The sequence below is a fragment of the Embiotoca jacksoni genome, unplaced genomic scaffold (assembly GCF_022577435.1).
Source record: "Embiotoca jacksoni isolate LCO1_2020_lvr unplaced genomic scaffold, fEmbJac1.0.p SCAF_8, whole genome shotgun sequence".
NCBI classification, from domain to species: Eukaryota; Metazoa; Chordata; class Actinopteri; family Embiotocidae; genus Embiotoca; species Embiotoca jacksoni.
In genome coordinates, this window is record NW_027185436.1 from 10,784,881 (window position 1) to 10,804,846 (window position 19,966).

A 19,966-nucleotide genomic window follows, 5' to 3' on the forward strand; every position below is an offset into this window, starting at 1 on the left:
TCGATAGTGGTAATAAAAACAAGTTTTATTCTCTATGTTCAATAAAGACTATGATTATTTAAACCTTTCACAAATTTGCACAGCAGTTCCGAATACTTCTAACAAATCAAAACAAAAAAAGTTGATCCAACATAAAAATCTTGAAATATTTTTTTCTCCAGTTACACATAATTCTAGTTCAGAAAATGGGACTTTTTACAAACAGGCAGACAAATCTTTCTGACAAGACAAAGTAGATGTTTGATCTTTGCAACGTCAGACAATGAAACCGATATAGATTAAAAGCAATAAAATTCATTAAAAAAAACAGCAACAACATTTCAGTAGATTATGTCTTCTGCAAGATGGGCCAGAAGGCAGACAAAAAGGTTCATGTTGATCACTTTACCTGTGCTACTGTAGGACTGGACACGGTGCTGTTGTTGCAGCAAAAGATAATCTTGCCTTTGAAAATAGGGTCACTCCCTTCTGTCTTTCAGTTGTCATGGACCTCAGTAGCTCTTGTGACCCCAGCATTAATCCTTCATTAGCACTCCTATTTCGTATTTGTATGGTTACTTTGAGACAAAATGTACAGGAACAGTTTTAAAAATAATGATAACATAAAAGACAATATAAGTTATTACTCGCTAGGAGAGTTAACCTCTACAGACATCTGATCATGTTTAGTTTGTGCTACCTGAAGAAGGACGCTGGAATGTAATGTTGTCCCCAACACTAGTCTACTGACTCTCCACGTGTGATCTAGCACAAAACATATTTTAAATACTAAGTGTGCACAGTTTCAGAGAAATGAGATAAAATGTTGATTTTAGAAAGAAAGAAATATAGCAGTGAATTATCTGGTGGAAAATTTAAATTGTAAAAATTTTGTTTGGAATAATTGAGTCAAAATGAGCCTGAAGAATATAATCACATATGTCGATTCTGTACTTTCTTCTTCACTGAAGCTAATATATACCATCATTAAGTTAAACTGAAGGTTTTTTGTAGCTTAACCTTTAGATCAATAGAGAAACTCTGTCGGTCTCATGCATTTTCAAAGAAATCTGCATATGAAACCACCAGATTTTGACTCGTGTATAAAATACAATCCCAGGGACTGAACAACGCTGAGCTGCCCGACTGTAATGATTAAATATGTAAGAACCAAATTTCATAACCAAAGAATTTTGAAAATCATGGCAATGACAACAACAGCATAGTGAGTAAATGTGGGTATTAAGGTCAAATTCACCAATTCTACATAGAACAGAATACCTGGAAAATAAATCTTTTGTCCTATATAAAAACACAAGGCAACAAGATATCCCGTCACAAAATAGAACTAACTTTGTGTTACTTCTGCTGCCTAATATTAGTAAATGTTTGCACTCACCCAAATAATTTCCAGTTTAGTGCAGCTTTAATTTAAACAGACTAATACATTTTAGCACAACTACTGAATAGTTCACATCTACTGCCTTGGACGAGCCGTAAAGCACAACACGCTGCTCCCGATTCAAAGGAAAAGTCCTTCACAATGTTAGAGCAATTGTCAGAAATCCCACTCCACGTTCTCTACAAAACATACAGTCCATTGGATTCAGCAGACCAGAGACAATATCTACAAAGTAAAATGACAAAACTTCTGAGCAGGTCTATGAATCAGTAAACATGTAACACACTCTAACTTCATTTTGTCAGAAGCACCCGTCTGTCGTGGAAAACTGAAGTGAAAACTGAAATGATAAGGCATTCTTTAAAATAAAGTAAGATTGCTGATCAACATATATTTTCCAACTATTGCTTTCAACATGATTTAAACCCGTTTTCCTATCTTACTAACTCTAAATGTAGAACGCTGCACACATTCAACCATGTGACACTTTGTGATCTGACACAGCTCAGAATAAATAAAATTCAACGTTGATTAAAAATGTCCAGTTACAGCAACAATATCATGTGTTTAGAACCTGTCAAAATTACATGATCATATAATCTAGAAGGTGAGCTTGTTATGTGGCATGTATATTAAGCCAGCCTTACTGTTTACCAGCATTTTTGGCAACATGGAATTCAAAATCAGTGGCTGATTTGATTTTACCATTCGACTGAGTTCAGCAAAATAACACATTTGGAGTATAAAAAGAATCACAGCACATTTCCGTCAGTTTCCAGCTCAAATGAATGACATTTAACGGGTTCTGACCATAAACCCAAAGTCAAAATCAATTCTGTGAGAGACTCTGTCCGGGACAAACTTAAGGCTTTGTTTAAGATGCGGTTGAAATTCTTAGAGAGGAGACCGGTGCTGCACAGCCCTCTGATGGACAAGTCCCGCCCCTAGAATCACTCGGATCTTTTAAACTTATTCCAGTATTTCAACACCTTGTAACCCTATAAGGGTCTGCACATAATTCAACTCCCAGTCGTTATGTAATTAGCAAAATCCACATCAACACAACGTTAAAATCTACGGATTTCCAGGCATGTTGAGGGGCTCAATTTTCAAGCCAACTGGAGTCAAGTGTTGCGATGTCTTAGGTTGGGTTTGCGATTCCCAATAGTAATAAATACAGCAGTCGGGGATAAGACAACGCCAATCGAAAATAAAATCACATTCCTGGAAGTGTAAATGTCAATGCAAATGTTGAAATTAATTGCCTGAAAAGTCTCGTATAGAAAATCTGACTTTGTTTTGTGTTTAATGTGTTTTCCAGGTTGCATTAACCTTTGTGGTGTACAGCAGGTCCTGTTTTCTAATATGATGTGTGGGATCCTTCTCCAACTGCAGCCCTGCAAGAAAAATAGATTCTGTGAATGACAGTAAACACGCTGACCGTCAAATAGTAGGAGCTGTTGCAGATGTAAAGACGTGCCAGCTGCTCCCTCTGTTGTGTATTTAATGGCAGCATATCAAAGAACCAAAGAAAAGTACAAACTAATATATTTATATTTAAAATATATTCATATCTGAGACCATACATTTTTATTTATTTTTTTTACAAGACATACACATTGTAAAACAAATACTATATCTTAGTGCTTATAACGTGACTTGTTAAGTCAGTGTTATTCTATCATAATGACCTGGAGTGTAAAAAAGAAAGTGAGTGCTACAGAGAAGACATTAGGAGTGTATACCTTAGATTTGAGCAAGCTCAGCTTGTTTGTCTGCTTCAAACTCCCCTTCATTCTCATCATCCCCATTGTAGTCAGCCAGCTCCTCCTCCATGTCCTTGTCTATCAACAGAGCAATGTGATTATTAGTGACACACACACACACACACACACACACACACACACACACACCTTTTTGTAGCACAGTGCATTAAATAACCGTCCCTCATTAAAACTTTCCCTCTGTCCCTTGAATGTTTAACTGTACTTAGAAAACCACAGTAGAGACAAGAAAGCAGTCGGTCTCACAGGCTCTTATCCCGTTATCATTTTATCCTATACAACCACACATACCTATATTTTCAGCCCGTTTACTCTGCTGTTGTTTCCCCAATTCGACTCCACCCACTTCATGTTCATCTGCGTCATACTCTTCTGGTTCCTCGGGTTTCTGCCCAACAGGAGTCTCATCTGCCTTCCCTTGGTCAATCAGCATGTCTTCCATCCCAGGGTCTGCTTCTGAAAAAAAAACAAATCCCTGTTTAGTTTTATAAAAAACGTTCAAACTTCTTTACTTAGAGAAACCTGACGGGGTAGATTATAGTTCGATAGACAATCACTACTGCTTCTGTGGACCATAGTTGGCATCATCTATGTTACACACTCCAGGTATGGTTTAGACACATACATTAAAGCAATTGTGTGGGATATACAGCCTCTTCTCTTGTGCAACAAATGTGCATATAAACACTGGCTTCTCCGCAGGGCAGAAGTAACATTAATGCTGAAGAGGGACGTTTGAGCAAGGTCAAAATGTAATCATTGACTGGACTGTGTATGCAACTTTAAAGGGCTTTTTAACTTGAAACAGATACAGGAGGTGACCGCACTGGGCTGACCAATGTTGACATACTACAATTCTTTACCTCAGTGCTTCTACAACATGGGTCAGGACAAATGATTGGATGTGAACCCGTTGTTTGATTTTCTGAATTCTTTACCTTCTGTCTGAGCCCCGTCTTCATGAGCATCCATCACCTCCAGCTCTTTGTCCTCAGTCAGATTATTCTTCAAATGTTTACTGGTCTCTGCCTCACCCTCATCTGTTTTGACAACTTCCTCTTGTGGTTGCAAAATGTCCTGCTTGACTGCAGCAGCTGATGGGGCAGACTGGGAGGGATCCTTGACTGGAGGCAGTTCCACTGGGGCATCGGGACCTGGAAAAAAACACAAGGCAGAAAACAGGTGCAACATGAGGGTGTGGACTTGTTATCGCTGATGTGCTATGTAATGTAGTAATATATACACACACAAAATACATTAGATGTACAAATACAAAGTGTACACCATTGTAATTGCATGTTTTATGTGTTAAATTTAAGTTACATAGATTGAGCAATCAGACATGCATGTTTATCTTTTACCTTTTTCCACCATGATTTCATTGGTCAGTAGTTCAGGTGGTTTATTTTCATTGAGCTGAGAGAGGCTTGGTGTGTGGCTAACAATTGTTGCTGTTTGAAATCCATCGGGCACAGTCTTGGCCTGTCTGTCCTCTTTTCCTGCTCCATCCACTGTGGTTTCCTGATGTGGAGTAAAAATCACATATCGTGATTTATTTATTTTTTTTACATCTGAAATGAAACAACTGAGTAGAGAAGCATAAGTATCACAAGCGCTTGCCCTGCAGGACTAGCAGGACTTCCCTTTTGATTTGGCTGCACGAACAGATGCAAGCAATGGCAACATTCCCACACTTGTAAACAAACTACTGAGTACAAGCTTGAACATAGAAAAAGGAACAATCGCGTGACAGGAAGGTGGGTTAGCGTTTAGCTGTGTCACAATGAAAAGCAACAGAATGTATTCTGAAATAGGTTTGAGGATTTGAATGGAGCACAATGCAGCATTTATGACAAAGTGTGTGACCAGAGAGTGCAATGGGACATGATGCAGAAAAAGAACAGTAACGGATCAGGAATTATACAGCCAATACTTATTCCTTAACTAAAGACAGTAAAGAGGTGACGCAGATTCTATGGAAAGACTCATGACATCCCCTGAATAAATATGTATGGTTTAAATCCTTTCACATGCTTCATTGTTAAAGCCAACTTACTGGTGAGGAGACACCTGGATGAGGGATGAGCTTCTCCATTTTCTTCTGAAATCCAAGTTTAGCAGCAGCCACCCGCTCATCACACAGCTCTTTCTGGGACAGGACCTGGGAGTGGCAATGGGTCCTGCACATGTGTACAAACAAACACACACACACACACACACACACACACACACACACACACACACACACACACACACACACACACACACACACACACACACGTGTGTGTTAACTAGAAATGACATAGATATACACGCTGGACAGAGGCAATTTATTGTAACGACAGTTGTTCATATATATGTGATACTGTATTGCTGAATCTGAGTAAAAGATTCATTCTGGTTTGTATCAATTAATCATATGAGAAGGGCTGTAAGTACTTAAATAAAGATAAAACAAGGCATCTTCTTGTCAACAGACCTGTATAACTATAATTGTACGAAGGAATCTTACATATCATAGGTGAGTTTGTTGTTAAGGGTGTTGATGTTGCCTTGGCAACTCTGCAACTCCTTCTGAAGCTTCCCCAAATCATCATTCAGCTGATTCAGCTGACCTACAGCACATGCGCACGCGCACGCACACACACACACACACACACACACACACACACACACACACACACACACAATTACAACATTAGGTGACACATAAGACCTGAATTGTGCCGTTTTTGTGCAGTTAAAGCTATATTCTTGAGAAAGAGGTTAAATGTTAACAGTTACCTTTGAGCTCCTGTACGGTTTTGGTACTGGAGGAAATATTCAGCTGCAATGTGGCCTAGAGGCAAAAATACAGGAACTGTCAATACCCAAACCTGCTATACAGTTTGTACCACATTTTTGCCTGATGATGTAGTGTGTTTAGTGTGAACAACAACAGCGAGCAAGCCAAATCAGTGTTTTATTCCCCCACAACAGTTTAACATGCAACTTGTCCCAATTGACACTATTCTATGTCACCATGTCAACTCCCAGGGTTGTTTGTGCGCACCTTCTCTTGGGTGCAGGTGTTCTGGGCTCCCTCCAGCTGTCTCTTGTAGAGGCTTTCTATGTGACTGATCTGCTCCTTCTGTCTCTGGATCTCCCCCTGGAACTCATTTTTCTTAATCTCTGCGGCTCCTCGCTCTGCCACTCCACGCCGCACCTGGCCCTCCAACTCATACAGCTTAGTCTGTGTCACACACACAAAGACAAAGGGTTGTTAGCTCAGGTTATTTACTGCTCTTTTGTTTTAGGTCATTCATAACATCCATCCAACAGTGCAGTAAGTGCCGATAAAACACGGTGTACAAGCCACTTAAAAATGACACAATATAAGCACACCACTTGTGTTTTGCGAGTTTCTTCTTAAGGACACGTAAACCCAAGTCAGTGAAAAACAAGTTCAGTCCCAGTGGCACAGGTCTTACAGAACAGCAGATATATTTGAATTGGCTGCAAGTCTTTCCTGTTCTGCAAGTCAAATAAGCAGGTTTCTGGATTATCTGCGCACAGTAACTTGCATTCAAGGACATGCTCAAAATGAATTAAAGTTTTAAAAGAAAATGATATCGCATACAGAAATACCCTGAAAACACTGAAGCACAAATGAGGACCACTACTGATGACACTTATCTAGCCTCTGCAGAAGGGAATAATGCATTAGTGTTGACGAAACTGTTTTAGAAGCTGCAGGCAAAAGGTGCAGTCGTGTAAAGTGTCCCGTCTCAGCTCCACCTCGGCTAGCTGATGGAGCCACCTGCAACTCAGCTTGTCATATCGCAAGTGGGCAAGTTTTGAGTGCATAGTTTGTGGTTTTTCTGCCTACGCGAACTCCTCTAAACGACGGTAGTTGGTCCAGAAAAGGACAGGAGAAAATGACAAAACAGGGAAGATCTCCTGTCTAAAATTCATAGCATAAATTTGCTTCTAAGAATTCATGAGGTGTTCACACGACAGCCTGCCGTTTTACAGAAGGATTTTGTTTGTTTCTCTGCGACATTTTAAAGGGTGACGCTTTCATTGTTCAGTAAGGTTAGAAAACCACAATACCACACACGTACACCGATATGTTAACCTACCTGCAGCTCCAGGTTGCGGGAGCTGGACACCCAGTAGTTAAAGCCCAGGACTAAGATGCAGGCAATCAGAGCGGCAATCATCAGAGGGGGTGATCTTCCTCCTCGTCGCCCGTTCCCGAGCCCACCCATATCTGTTTGCAAACTGGGAACACACAAACCACAGCCAAGGTCAGCACACTTTCCATTATTCTACAGGTACATATTCTAAAGCGGCCCTCTCTGTCTGTGGACATGAGGCTAGGTGCTGCTGATAACATGGTGGCGATCATTTAAGGAGTCTACAGGTTCTTTGGTTTCGCAGGTTGATTGTCGACATGTGCAGAGCTCACTGCAAGGCCTCTTAAGTAGTAGTAAGCTTCTTCTTCTGCTCGTACCAGACTAATGTCACACCAAGCTTGTGCTCTTGATGTCAGCAGAAACAAAACGAAACAAAAAAAACTGAGAAGGGGAAACGTGAAATGATCATACAGACGTCACAATATGTTTAGCAAATTTAACTATAGATACTGTGTATGTGCAGCTTTAAGCTTTACAAATTGTACGATCATAGTTTCAAAAACATGCATAACAAAAAAATACATCAGCTGCACATTAGCACATTGCAAAAAAAAAAGTGTATAATCAATTAAAATGTTTGCATTAAAAGAAAAGCAAGTTGACAGGACCTATGAGTGCTGAAATACTGGGATGGTGTCATATCGGAGACGTGCGCCGTACTAACTAAGCAAATGACGCTGACGTGTGTGTACATGCTTTCATCTCAGTATTATTGTCACACCAGGAGCAACTTTAAAGCAGAGGGACGCCACGGAAGTCAATCGCAGGTCGAGATCACAAACAACCGCACGTACACGAAAATCTAGCGTCTGCTGCAAAGTCCCAGCACAAAGCCTGGACTCGGGTTATATCTTAAACCCATTTGGTAGTGCACGGAGTGGGTCGTTGGGCTCTGAACATGGGGTCACTGTTAACATCAGACAGCCTGCTGAAAGCTCTCATCATCGATCAGCTAAATTCAGGTCAGGAATGAGCTCAGCTCAAACCAGAGCAGGTTTTTAACACTTGAGCACACACGTTTATGAAATCTCAAGATGTATAATCTATGAACGGACTGCCAAACTAACAAATAATAATAATAATAATAATAATAATAATAATAATAATAAACAAGACATAATCGTATCACTTGAATCAAAGCAGCCACTCCACGTTGCAAGCCACCGCTAACGTCAATAGCATCGCAGCTTTCTCCCAGCTGCCGTTAGCTTCAGGTTAACACGTAGCTAAGGCTAGCAGCCAAACCATCCACTCACCCGGTGTATTTTGGAGTTGAACGAAACCGAGTGTTTGGTCCGCTTTCTGAAGTGATACTTGATGTTGTGCTTGTTAGTGTGATCACGTTTCCTGTCGCAATTTAAAGTGCAGTGACACTCGCTGGTTTCATCGTGTTCATTGCCATATCAACAGCCGAGTCTCTGTTGTGCCCTGGCTGGGACGTCCAGTTGATGCCTCCACTTGCCGTACGACAAAACAGTATTTTAGCTGGCGCATCATTTTACTACTTTGTGTAAATATATTTAATTCCTCAATGAATTAACTGCTTTCATTAAATTCATTTTTAAAGTAAAATAATGGTAAAAAAAAATTTTTGCTACAGGGTCGATTTTAATATTTCAAACTCGAAAAAAGGTTTCCTTTTTATTCTTCGACGTGTGAGCGAGCGATGGCAGGGATTCCATTCTTTCCGAAGAGTTCTTGAAGGCAGCACGGGCAGCCGTGTTATCAGGTCCTCTGTATCCGTTATTAGGGATTTTATGTTATATTCGATTAAAATAGAATCTAATAAACATAAAACAATGGTCTTTTTTTAAATACATTATATCGAAATTAAATTAATTAATAATAAATTTAAAAAAAAATCTGATTAATCAAAGAATTAACTAGTATTAATTGCATTTATTTTTGCCCTGAAGTAGCTTTATTGTGCCACCCTATCCTAAATACAAATAGCAATGTAAATTAGTGTTCCGGTAAAACAAAACAAAAAAATGGTATCAGTGATTGTTCTGAAAATATAAAGTGTCCCAAAAGATACCTGGGCATTTACTGTACAAAAATATCAGAGACGAACAGTCTTTACTTTTCACTTAGTCTTCCTTGAATTACATTATTTTATCTTTTGAAACTTTCAATATCTTAACAAGACACTGCCTCCTATGTACTGGCGCATCATAGTTTAGATCATTCACAATCCAACAGATCAAATAAACAGGTAAAACAATTTTTTTTTAATCATACTATTACACACTTTTACAGAAAATAACTGTCTGGAAACCGCATCACACACAAGTCATGTTTGTCAGGGAAATCCTATTGTTCGGGCCTGACACTGTGAGGCTCCTCTGATTCCCTGGATGTGAGGTAAAGGTCCCGTAAGGACACTCCGGCCTCATAAACTGTCCAAGATGGGTGTTGATTAGACTGTTAGACAGAATCAACCCAAGGACACAATCAAATCCTTATCTGTAAGATAATGTTCCTTATAACTGAGAATGTGAGTTCAGGCAGAGGTTTAGCAACCGGGCTCCACCACATGTTTTGCTCTCTCTCCTCAATCGAGCTGCTACCAATGAATATCACTGCGTTGTCACAAAAAACACCCTCCTCTAACTTCTTCACTTCATCTCCACGATTTCCTACACCATGTTATATAGCGAATACAATCCACTTCAGTCCACAAACACACAAATACAATGTTCCCTTTGAGCATTGTACATGTGTCATTTTGTTTTAGGCACAGTAAGCTATTTGAATTAAAAAAAAAAAAAAAAAGGTAATTATTCAGCCATTTTGGAATGACTACATAAAGTACATTGTAAACTATTTCATCCACTAAGCTTCTATTAAAAAAAACAATTCAAAAGATAATATTAAAAAATACATTAAAAAAAAATGTTGGCTGTACACAAACAGGTTGAGGCTTTGGATGAGAAACATCCTTTTACAGTTACTGGTCTCCTTGTAGAAACCATAGACAGAAACCAGTGGCAAGATAAAACCCTTTTGAAGTTTTCACATTCTTCCATTACCTGATGAGATACATAATGTTCCCTTTTTGATTCCTGAGACATAACCCTTTGCATTCAGACTTCCTTCAAGAAAATATTTTTTTTTGAATGATTTATTGATTAACAGCATGTACTAGCTCATTGTTTTCCCTCCATAACCTCAATCTATCAAACATCGTGAAAGGTGCCGGTCAGAGAAGGTGACAGAGACAGGTAGCGTCCTCCCGTGGACCTATAGTGTCAAACACAGAGACACGGAGTAAGTGACAGAGAAAGCCTGTTTTACGTGAACTGATTTTGCCCCTTAAAACTTAATATTATACAGTTTCAACCAAACACTAAAGTCTATTTAGTGAAATTCTACCTTCTGTTTGGGGATCCGTCATCTCTGGAGTTGTCCTGCAGTAAGCTTGCCTGCTGCTCCTCTGTCTTTCCATCTCTTCTGGTAAATGTGATCACTGTGAATGATACAGATGAATATACACAATAGTGTCAGCACACAGACATCTTGATAGATATGAATGACCCTAATACACAAAAGGTTCATTTGAATCACAACAAATAGGGGAGAGTAGAAAGATGCCAAAAATACCACATGGTCTGAAGACTCTGCAGCAAAAACACAGACATTGTCACTGTCTCTTTCTCTCAATAGTAAATATTTGTTTATTTATGTAGAGTAAGTTTCTAATTTCAGTTCTTTATCCTGGAAAGTGGAGAGAGGTTCCTGTAAGGGCACAAGATAGAACCTCAGTGGGTGTTGCATGTTCCAAAGTAACTTAACCCAACAGTAAAGCCTCTATCTACATGTACCTTACATGGGTGGGATGGTGAATGGCTAACATAGCAGATGTTTGGTTTCCTCCAAAGGGCAAGATGTGTAGTGGTCAACTATCTAAAAACAAACTCTTAAACATAACACAAACATACATATAACCTATCAACTGTGAGCAACACTAAAATATTGTGTTCCATGGTGACAGTAGTGTTTTGTAATCCCTACCATTTTTATTGATCTCTGTTACAGGGCTGTCCTGGTTATCCTTTAACTCAGTGTAACCGGCTCGGGTGCACCCAGTGGCCCCCTGGACTCCATACCGCTCCCTCCAGGCCTGAAACAGAAAACATACTGTAAATACCTGCACATTTAACACAAGCCACAAGAACCAGAACAGACAGGGAGGATTTTCTTGGCAGGAAAGAGAAATGATCTGAAAGAATAAAAAATTCGAACCCATCTTCGACTGTCTCCGTCCACAGCTTTCTGTCTTTTCCTTCTTTCTAGAAAAGTACAAAATGTAGAGCATAAAGTTAAAAATCATGTGAACTTTTGTTTATTGAAATGAAAGAATGGCTTTCACATATTCAACAATGTGAAATGAGAAAGACAAAATAAAAGAGTGAGCCAGGGAAACAAAGGACTGTGTCCTAAAACAAAACAAAAAACTCCGTAACTACTAACTTGTTTGTAGTTTACAAAAGAAGTAATTCATTGTAGCTAACGGAGCAATTTTTTATTGAAGGTAGTAATAAACAAACCAAACAAACACAATTCCTTATAGCAGAAACATCAAAAATCTGTAATGGAACTACCTCTCCTGATGAGTTCCCTGCCTTCATCGACCAGGTCAGAGGTCCAGTCATCATCATTCATGTACTGCTGGAAGCCCAAGAGGTTCAAACAGCGAGAGCCCACACTACAAACACACAATTACAAACATACTATTAAACATAGATTCTTAAAAGTGCAACATAAAAAATGTAATTCAACCAATATATATTTAGGCTACTAGAGCAGATTCCTTCCCCGAAGACTTCATGCGCAGTTCTGCTGATCATATTGGTTAGCTGATCACACTGATCATATCAGGTGAGGATTACGCAGCCAGGGCAGGCAAACTGATACGTAAATGTAATCCTGTGTGTGGCAAAGAGTTGGATGGTGAGCATTTCTAGATTGGTACACATACAAGGACAAAAAACAATACAAAATAAGAGGGGAAGTATTTTGTAATCTTTTTGTTTTTTTGTCTTATTTTCTAGAAATAATCTCATTCATTTGGACAATACTTGAATTAATTTGGCACAAATATTACAGGCCAAATGATACTGCATTTTTGATAACGATTCTGATATCGCTATTTGTGAATAAAAACAAAATCTGATAATAATAATATATATTAATATATAAATTATTATAAATTATTTATATATATATATATATATATATATATATATATATAAATTATTTATATATTAAATTATGTGGGTTCCATGGCTGAATTTTTGTATATATATAATTTTGATCAACATATGGACCGAGTGGGACATTTCACAGTTAAAAAATAAACTTGTCAGTGCTCTCTGGTAGACAAAGTCTGTGGTGGAGACACTGTTTCCAATTTATCTCAAACAATTGCTCGTTATTGACATACACACTAATATTTGTATTTCTTCAATTATCTACCAACAGCAGACATAATAGTTTAGCTTTAGTAAGCATACAATTATAACGACATTTGAATGTAGTCTTCACATTAAATAAAGGAAATTAATGTTTAGTTGTTAGCGGCTGTTAGCTTACTTGTAAAAAGTGGCAAAGCAGAGCAGCAGCACCAGCATAGGGTAATAGATGTAGAAGCCATCAGATATGACAGACAGCAGACGCATGGAGCCCATGATCTAACAGAGGGAAACCAAAAGAGACACTGCATCACTCATCATTTTGGTTTGAACACAGAAAGATGATGACATTTTTACATATGTTTTTTCATATACTATATTTCCTGAAATGGACTTTCACATTACAGATGTTTATTTGTATGAAGGCCTGTGTGTGTTGGGATGTGAATAATATGGAACCCACAGAGGTATAGGATGTCTGTATTCTGTCCTGGTGCGAGATGGCAGAGTCCAAGTGGATCAGGCCCAGAAAGTTCAGGCACAAAGGAGGAGTGAGACGACAAAACAACCTGAGCCGAGAAAAAAAACAAAGAGAAGCAACGCCATATCATAATGTTGACATGTAACACAACATGCAAAGACCTATAACACTTTAACCAGTTGTTTACTGTAAATCATACAAACCCCACTGAACTAATGAATGATTAAACCCACACCAAAGCGTTAAACTCTTTGCCTCTTAGGATGTAGAAACTTCTATTCTGTCTACATGATGGACATACATACATGCCACTGAACTGCAGGCTGTAAGCATCAGTCTGGTGATGTGGCACCAGGTAATAGTAGTTGAAAACTCGTATCCTGAACACTGTGGAGTACACGCACACGCACATGAAAAGAATACTGACGAAGCACGCCATCTGTTGGAGAGGAACAAAACAAAGCAAGTTGAGAGAAGACATGTTAGTTGGATTAGTTCAGTGCATTACATCTGAATTTAGCAAATTATGCTGAGAATAAAATGTTTTTGGTCAAGGAAATGATGTGTATTTTAACTATTTTCCGTAAAAATAATAAAATAAAAGTGCCTTTCCCCTTGCTGTAAACACACGTACCTCAATGCAAATGTAGTTGTGTTGTTTTTCAGCCGTCTGAATAAAGACAGCAAACAGAGAAAGGACAGGGTTTGTGCTGAAAAAGGTGCACTCGGACCAGACCACTGCTGCAGAGAGGAGACACAGGAGCACAGCCAGCAGCCTGCAGAAACCCTGCCTGAACACACACTCCCAGTACCACTCTGAGTACGACAAACACACACATACACAGGCATAAATACAAAAGTTGCAGGAACATTCCCACTGAGATGTAAGTTACACATGTAACTGTAGGCATGCATTCAAACAACTCACAAGCAAATAATACTGCAAGTATTACTGACACAAAGACTGAAGTCTGTTTTATTTCCTCAAAAGAAAGACCAGTTTTCATGCGCTTGTGATTTGTGCACCTAAAATTGTCTGATATATGTTAGAGTTTAATTACACTGTTTCCTAAAATAAGTCTTCTTGACTCTCTAAAACAACATTTACACTTACAAGGCCTTTACGAAGCCCTTATTGAGAAATCATAGAAAATTAAATGTATGGAAAAGATAAAACATGGTGCAGCTAATGGAAAAAAAGACAATGATTGGTCTACAAAGCATAGACTACACCTTTGCATTAAAGCAGATAATAACAGTGAGGGCATTTGTCTGGCACTCGGGATCTACATATATATTTATTAGAAGGCCAACATGGATCCTGAATGCTCCTCACTTATTAGCAGTAGATGCCAAGTAGAGGCTGTTGTAGGAGAAGAAATTCAACCAGTGGTGGAAAATAAATGTTTGAAAATATTCAAGTCAAAGAAACACTGATAGGCTATGAAAGTCCAGGAAAGAAAAAAGATACTGTCTGAAATATCAATTAAATCATGACTCACAAAATAGAAGTACTCAACCAGAAGAACCTTTACTTCGTACTTAAGTAGTTGAGTGAAAGTAACTGTTAATCCACCCATGAATTAAAGATTTCAGCACTGAATGAACTCACCTACAGTCGGAGTGTAGGTGAACCTACGGATCCAGCTGTGGTGTGCTGAAGGGAAGCTGTGGGTGAAGTGTCGGAGCGGGCTGCTCTGACTTTTACCTACATCTTCTAAATGAAAGGCCTGATCTATCAAAATAGACCACTGAACCTGAGTCTGACCGTGTCTCTGCACTGCAGAGATGACCTGAAACACACACACACACACACACACACACACACACACACACACACACACACACACACACACACACACACACACACACACACACACACACACAACACATACATTCAACTGATTATTACTCATTATTCACGTTTCCATTTGCTGTCAGATTGTTTGCTTTGTTTCTTGTAAAATCAAGAAGCAATGTGAGAAATAATTACTTTTTTATGAAGGTTAATGAGGTCCCTTATAGTGTGGAGAGCATTGTGTTCACCATGAGGGCTTTCCACATTTCTCCCCATCTCTTCTTGGTACACAACGGGACACTGAAACGAGAGGACACTCACATGAAGGCTGTTCAAGTAAGCCCGACTGTAAAAGCTGTAAATGCAACATTACATTTTAAATGTACACATTAAAAGAAAAACTTGTATTGCCTGATCTGGTGAACTTCATGTAATTTCTAACCTTTGTCAAAATGGTGTCCACGAACTTCCTGAAGCAGTGGTTGTACCTAACGGATTCATCGATGTCTGCCATCTCCTGATAATAGGAAATATTTTTGTTTACTTGAAAGTAAAAATAAAAGTCCAACAAATAATACCTGGATTTTGTTGAGAAAGAAACCCTTCATGTGTGTTAAAAGATGGAGTCTCTTTCTCATAAAACTTTTTCAACTGTTTATAAAACCTCACCTCCATAACATCTGCTAGGTTCTCCTCTGCCTCTGCCTTCTCTGTAGCCATTTTGGCTACCTTGAAGTAGGTCTTAGCCAGCAAGTAACCATGGGAAGATGAGAGCCAATAAGCACGGGGGATCTCAACCAGGCCGTAACCGAGCAACAGCACCAGAAGGAAGAGGCCCCAGGTATTGGCGGCTGTAATACTGATGGTCTGGAGCTCTGCCCTGCACACGTTAAAAAAGATAATCAATACACTGGCAGAATGCCAACAAAGAAAACACAATTACAGCGCAACATAAACCAAAAGTGTTTTTCTTTCTTTTCTATTATTTCCTTATGAATGAAGAGACATTTGACTTACCATGTGAGTTTCCACTTTGGGTGAGCAGCCACATAGATGAGCAGAGAGATGAAGATAAGGAAATAGGTGCCATAATAAATTGCATTTTCAATCAGAGCTGTTTTGATCTTTCCAATCCTGGAGAAAGCTCCTGACCGTGCGTAGGACTGCATGAAGGGCAACAGCAGCCTGCACTCACACAGAAGAAGGGGTCAATATACAAAAATACAACTAATATTAAAGTTTAAAGTGGAACATACAGTGGTAATAATCAAGGTTTTAAGTGTCACAGTGTTTTATTGAGCGAGTCTCACCATGTAAGAAACTGGGACGTCCAGTATACAACTCTCCAAAACACTGGGAGGATACCATCTGGGATATAACTCCAGGGCTCCTCACACACCTTTGGTACACTGTAGCACGCACACGCACACACACACACACACACACACACACAAAGCACAGTTCAATAAAGCCAAGTTAAAGGTGTGTACAGCACAAAACAGAAACAACAGACGCTCTCACATCATGACTTACAACGTCATAACACACCACACTGCAATAACACCCTGTGAATTATAGCTGCTGTAGTGCCACTGTTGATGCCACCATTCAGTGTCACCAAAATCTGAAAATTTCAAATCACTCAAATTTCTGACAGAAATTGTCGCTTCAGCATGAATTAGTTCCAACAAAATCCTGAGAGGACACAGAATAAAACGAGGAAATGTATATAAAAAGATATGTTCCTGCTGGATTTTATAGCTGTGTTTTTTCAAAGCTGAGCACCACAATTTTAATTCAGTTCAACTCCATTGTGTTAAGGTGGAGGCTGAAATCTTAGACATTAATATTTATAATATGATGCCAACACTATGGGCATAGTATTGGCATCTTTTCATGCCATAGGAAATGAGAATTTGGATAAACCAACCCTAGTTTTTTTTTAAGGGTAAATACAAAAAAATAAATAAAACAAAAGCAAACCCAGTTGGGTCTATAAAACACTTTCATGACCCTCTATTGCTGAGTTCTGTATTGCACAAGTAGCATCCTCTCTAAGGTACCACAATCACTGAGCAAAACCTTTTGTATTAAGACTTTAAAGCGAAAAAGGCATTCAGATAATATAAAACGCAAGTTATTATTTTCATTTAGTTTTTGATGTGTCACAAAGTAAAGAACTGTCTTCAGACAGTAAGAGTCCTTAAGATTTATCTGGTTGTGATAGGCTTAATTAGCATTACGTGAACTCGTTTGGCAAGGGCTTGATAATAACGGATGTTGATTTCCACACTTGACATCAAAGCGACAAAACAGTAGATTGACTTGCGTTTATAATACCACAAAGTGCAAAGATTAAAACCTACAGAAAATGTGAAATATATGGCTTCTGTGGTTTAAAGAAACTGAATGCATTGAAAACTCAGGAAGTGAAAGATGAACAAATAAGACTTTGAGAATCATACAGAACGCAGCTTTGGAAAATATAACGCATTGTGGCCTTGGAACAGAGTCTGGAGGAAGATATTGCCTTGAAATGAGCAAACTGTAGCCTTAGTTCTCGTAAATCAAACAATGTCTTCCTTACCTTACAGACAGATAAGAAGACGAGCTGGCCCCAGCCTGATGAATGTGTAGTATTCTAGTTGCAGGGGTAGTGTGGTTTGATTTGTCAAGAAGACACTGCTTGTAGATTGTCTGAAAAAAACAGCAGAGTTTAGAGTCAGTCAAACAAACTTCATGAAAAGGTAAAGTGAAAATGGTACAAGTAAGACACCAGAGACGAGAGCACTGTAAATATACACACACCTCAGCCACCCTCAGACAAAAATTATTCTCAAGTTCTCACATTTTGCAGATTCTGTTTTTATCCTGACAAGTTCTTCTAGCAACTATGGTTATCGAAGGCAAACTAAATATATTATACATGCATCAGACATCTGCGATGGTTTCATACCGTGCTGACATCCAGTGGTAGGATGAAGACAATGAGGAAGCAGAGGTACCAGGACAGCAGCGTCCCAAACAGGACCATCCGCTGCTGCTTCCGCAAGTCTCCATAACGCTGGAGGAGGTAGAGGGCCAAGAAGAAAACAACGACAACCACGACAGCCAGCGCAGAACCGCTCATAGTGATGAATGATGAGATAAATATCAAGAACACATGATGATGACTGGAGGGGGCAAGAGAGATAAGCAGAGTGAGAGAGAGAAGGAAGACAGGCACTCATTGGACAAACTGCAAACACACTGAATATCAACTCTTATCTGCTAGATAACAGGCACAAACAGTTTTACCTGAACAGTCAGAGTAAGGGGTTACGTAAGTGTGAGGAGAGAAAAAAATCAACCAAAAAAAGAGCAGAGGGGATGAATGAATGAGGGAACCATAAAAAACAGACAAGGCAGAGAAGGTATTTAATAAGATGTACAGACTTTTCAAAGCTAACTGCATTACATAAAATATCACAATAACATAACAAATATGAATGCTCCAACAAATTTAAAAAGAATTGTTGATCTGAGAGATTAAGAAAACCAGCAGGTACCTGGAATATTGTCTGAAACGGTCTATGAAAGTCAGTAAAAACATGAATTCGCGATTTATTAAATTCGTCTAGTTTAACAGCTTAATTAAACACTAACATTATATTAATTTGAAAGCTGAAAGAGAACCAATATGATCTGTGCTGGTCACAATAAGTGACTGTATTACAATAGTTATAGTCGCTTAATTTGCTTTCAATATTAATATTTTTTTACTTTTGAGTTTAACTTTTGGTAACCACTAATTCAAGGTGGTTCCTGTAGTTTGAATTCAACAATACAACAGTGTCCATTTGGATGTGTTTATGCAGCGATGTGATCCCGAACTGTTGATTTCTGACTGGAATTGTGTGGTTCATTTTATGAACAAAGAGCGTTTCATTTCAGTACGAACCGAAAAGGTCATCTTACCTTTTGAGATCCTTCCTCTCAGGCTGAACCTTGTAAACCGACAAACACTCTGGAATTTACAGTCACATTATGTTCCCCAGTCGCGGACTCCCAAACAAACGTACACAACCTTTGAAACTACGTATTGCGTAACAAACGTGCAGAGCGTGCAGCATGCTGTCCCGCTGGCGCAACACGGGATTGTGGGTACTGTAGGCAAGACGCTTTGCTAAAACGAGTCACTGGGACCTTTACGTTAACAGATATTGACATACAGCTATTGCAAAAATAGTGTGGCACTTAAAACTACATTTGGAAATAAGACAAAAGATATAGGCCTGGCTACCCCGTATACCACACCTTTTTTTCTTATTTATTTTATAGGCATATTTAGGCTATTTAAATAAGATGGGCTACAAGTATATATGTGCGTTTAGAAGAAATAAAGAAAATTTGGTTTACTTTATAACAGAGAAAAAATAGATAAGCAGAACACTCTTTCTAATTTCTGATTCAGGATTTAACAGATTAACCAATTAATTAAGCGTAAAACAGGCTTACTTCAAAACGTAGCCTACGATGTCAATAATTGTAACACGTGATATAGCCTATAGAGAAAGAGACGTTCATTGAGCATACACATTTCGCAAGAAAAATTACAAAAGTAGTGGGCTATAAAATTATTACATATATTATAGCCTATATAGGCTATTTATAGAGGCTACATTATCATCAGAGTCTGAAGGAGAGGCTGTCTGTTGAACCCTGACCTCACTGGATGTCATAATGTCTTGTGCCACTGCCAAACTGTTTCTCGTAGTCCACCAGCCTCGCCCTCTTTCCAGCTGTCATATCGTCGACGTCCTTCCTCTTTGAGTTTATTGCTTTCCAGACAGTTCCTGCGTTTCTTTCTGCATGTCAGATTTTTTTTTTTTTTTGTATTTTTAATTTAGCCTATCTGTAACCTACAAAACTACGTGACTGATACTTAGAA

The 19,966-nt window shown here is 38.8% G+C and overlaps 2 protein-coding genes across 4 annotated transcripts; both read right to left on the reverse strand.

The window, feature by feature from the left end:
- On the reverse strand, positions 1 to 8,804 carry golm1 (golgi membrane protein 1). 2 transcript variants are annotated; one of them, XM_069138775.1, is made up of 11 exons: positions 8,600 to 8,804; positions 7,287 to 7,428; positions 6,218 to 6,397; positions 5,950 to 6,004; positions 5,678 to 5,780; positions 5,222 to 5,345; positions 4,527 to 4,686; positions 4,104 to 4,319; positions 3,457 to 3,618; positions 3,127 to 3,225; positions 1 to 2,778 (listed from the first exon to the last, which is right to left on the reverse strand). In XM_069138775.1, the coding sequence occupies exons 2-10, from the start codon at positions 7,413 to 7,415 to the stop codon at positions 3,128 to 3,130; spliced, it is 1,227 nt and encodes a 408-aa protein (XP_068994876.1). In that variant the 5' UTR covers positions 7,416 to 7,428; positions 8,600 to 8,804; the 3' UTR covers positions 1 to 2,778; position 3,127. The 2 variants fall into 2 exon arrangements, with proteins under 2 accessions (XP_068994876.1, XP_068994875.1); XM_069138774.1 differs by having other exon boundaries at positions 3,457 to 3,621; positions 8,600 to 8,802.
- Positions 8,805 to 9,553: 749 nt separating this feature from the next.
- lmbrd2a (LMBR1 domain containing 2a) lies at positions 9,554 to 19,081 on the reverse strand. 2 transcript variants are annotated; one of them, XM_069138910.1, is made up of 18 exons: positions 18,994 to 19,081; positions 17,993 to 18,209; positions 17,624 to 17,733; positions 16,347 to 16,445; positions 16,054 to 16,221; positions 15,706 to 15,916; positions 15,479 to 15,553; positions 15,232 to 15,336; positions 14,851 to 15,031; positions 13,873 to 14,054; positions 13,544 to 13,677; positions 13,221 to 13,326; positions 12,939 to 13,036; positions 11,948 to 12,051; positions 11,589 to 11,635; positions 11,358 to 11,466; positions 10,719 to 10,812; positions 9,554 to 10,586 (listed from the first exon to the last, which is right to left on the reverse strand). In XM_069138910.1, exons 2-18 carry the CDS (start codon positions 18,164 to 18,166, stop codon positions 10,523 to 10,525), a joined length of 2,061 nt encoding a protein of 686 aa, XP_068995011.1. In that variant the 5' UTR covers positions 18,167 to 18,209; positions 18,994 to 19,081; the 3' UTR covers positions 9,554 to 10,522. The 2 variants fall into 2 exon arrangements, with proteins under 2 accessions (XP_068995011.1, XP_068995012.1); XM_069138911.1 differs by lacking the exons at positions 11,358 to 11,466; positions 11,589 to 11,635; positions 11,948 to 12,051.
- Positions 19,082 to 19,966: the final 885 nt, after the last annotated feature.

Bases quoted from the DNA above. Each gene is read 5' to 3' on its own strand.
- lmbrd2a (XM_069138910.1), bottom strand. From the start codon at position 18,166: ATGAGCGGTTCTGCGCTGGCTGTCGTGGTTGTCGTTGTTTTCTTCTTG. The intron at 16,222-16,346 runs GTGAGACTCGCT...GTGTGAGTGCAG, and splicing joins ACGTCCCAGTTTCTTACATG to GCTGCTGTTGCCCTTCATGC. The intron at 13,037-13,220 runs GTGGGTTCCATA...TCCCTCTGTTAG, and splicing joins TACAGACATCCTATACCTCT to ATCATGGGCTCCATGCGTCT.
- golm1 (XM_069138774.1), bottom strand. From the start codon at position 7,415: ATGGGTGGGCTCGGGAACGGGCGACGAGGAGGAAGATCACCCCCTCTG. The intron at 6,005-6,217 runs GTGCGCACAAAC...TTTTGCCTCTAG, and splicing joins ACACCTGCACCCAAGAGAAG to GCCACATTGCAGCTGAATAT. The intron at 4,320-4,526 runs GTAAAAGATAAA...GTTTTTTTCCAG, and splicing joins TGAAATCATGGTGGAAAAAG to GTCCCGATGCCCCAGTGGAA.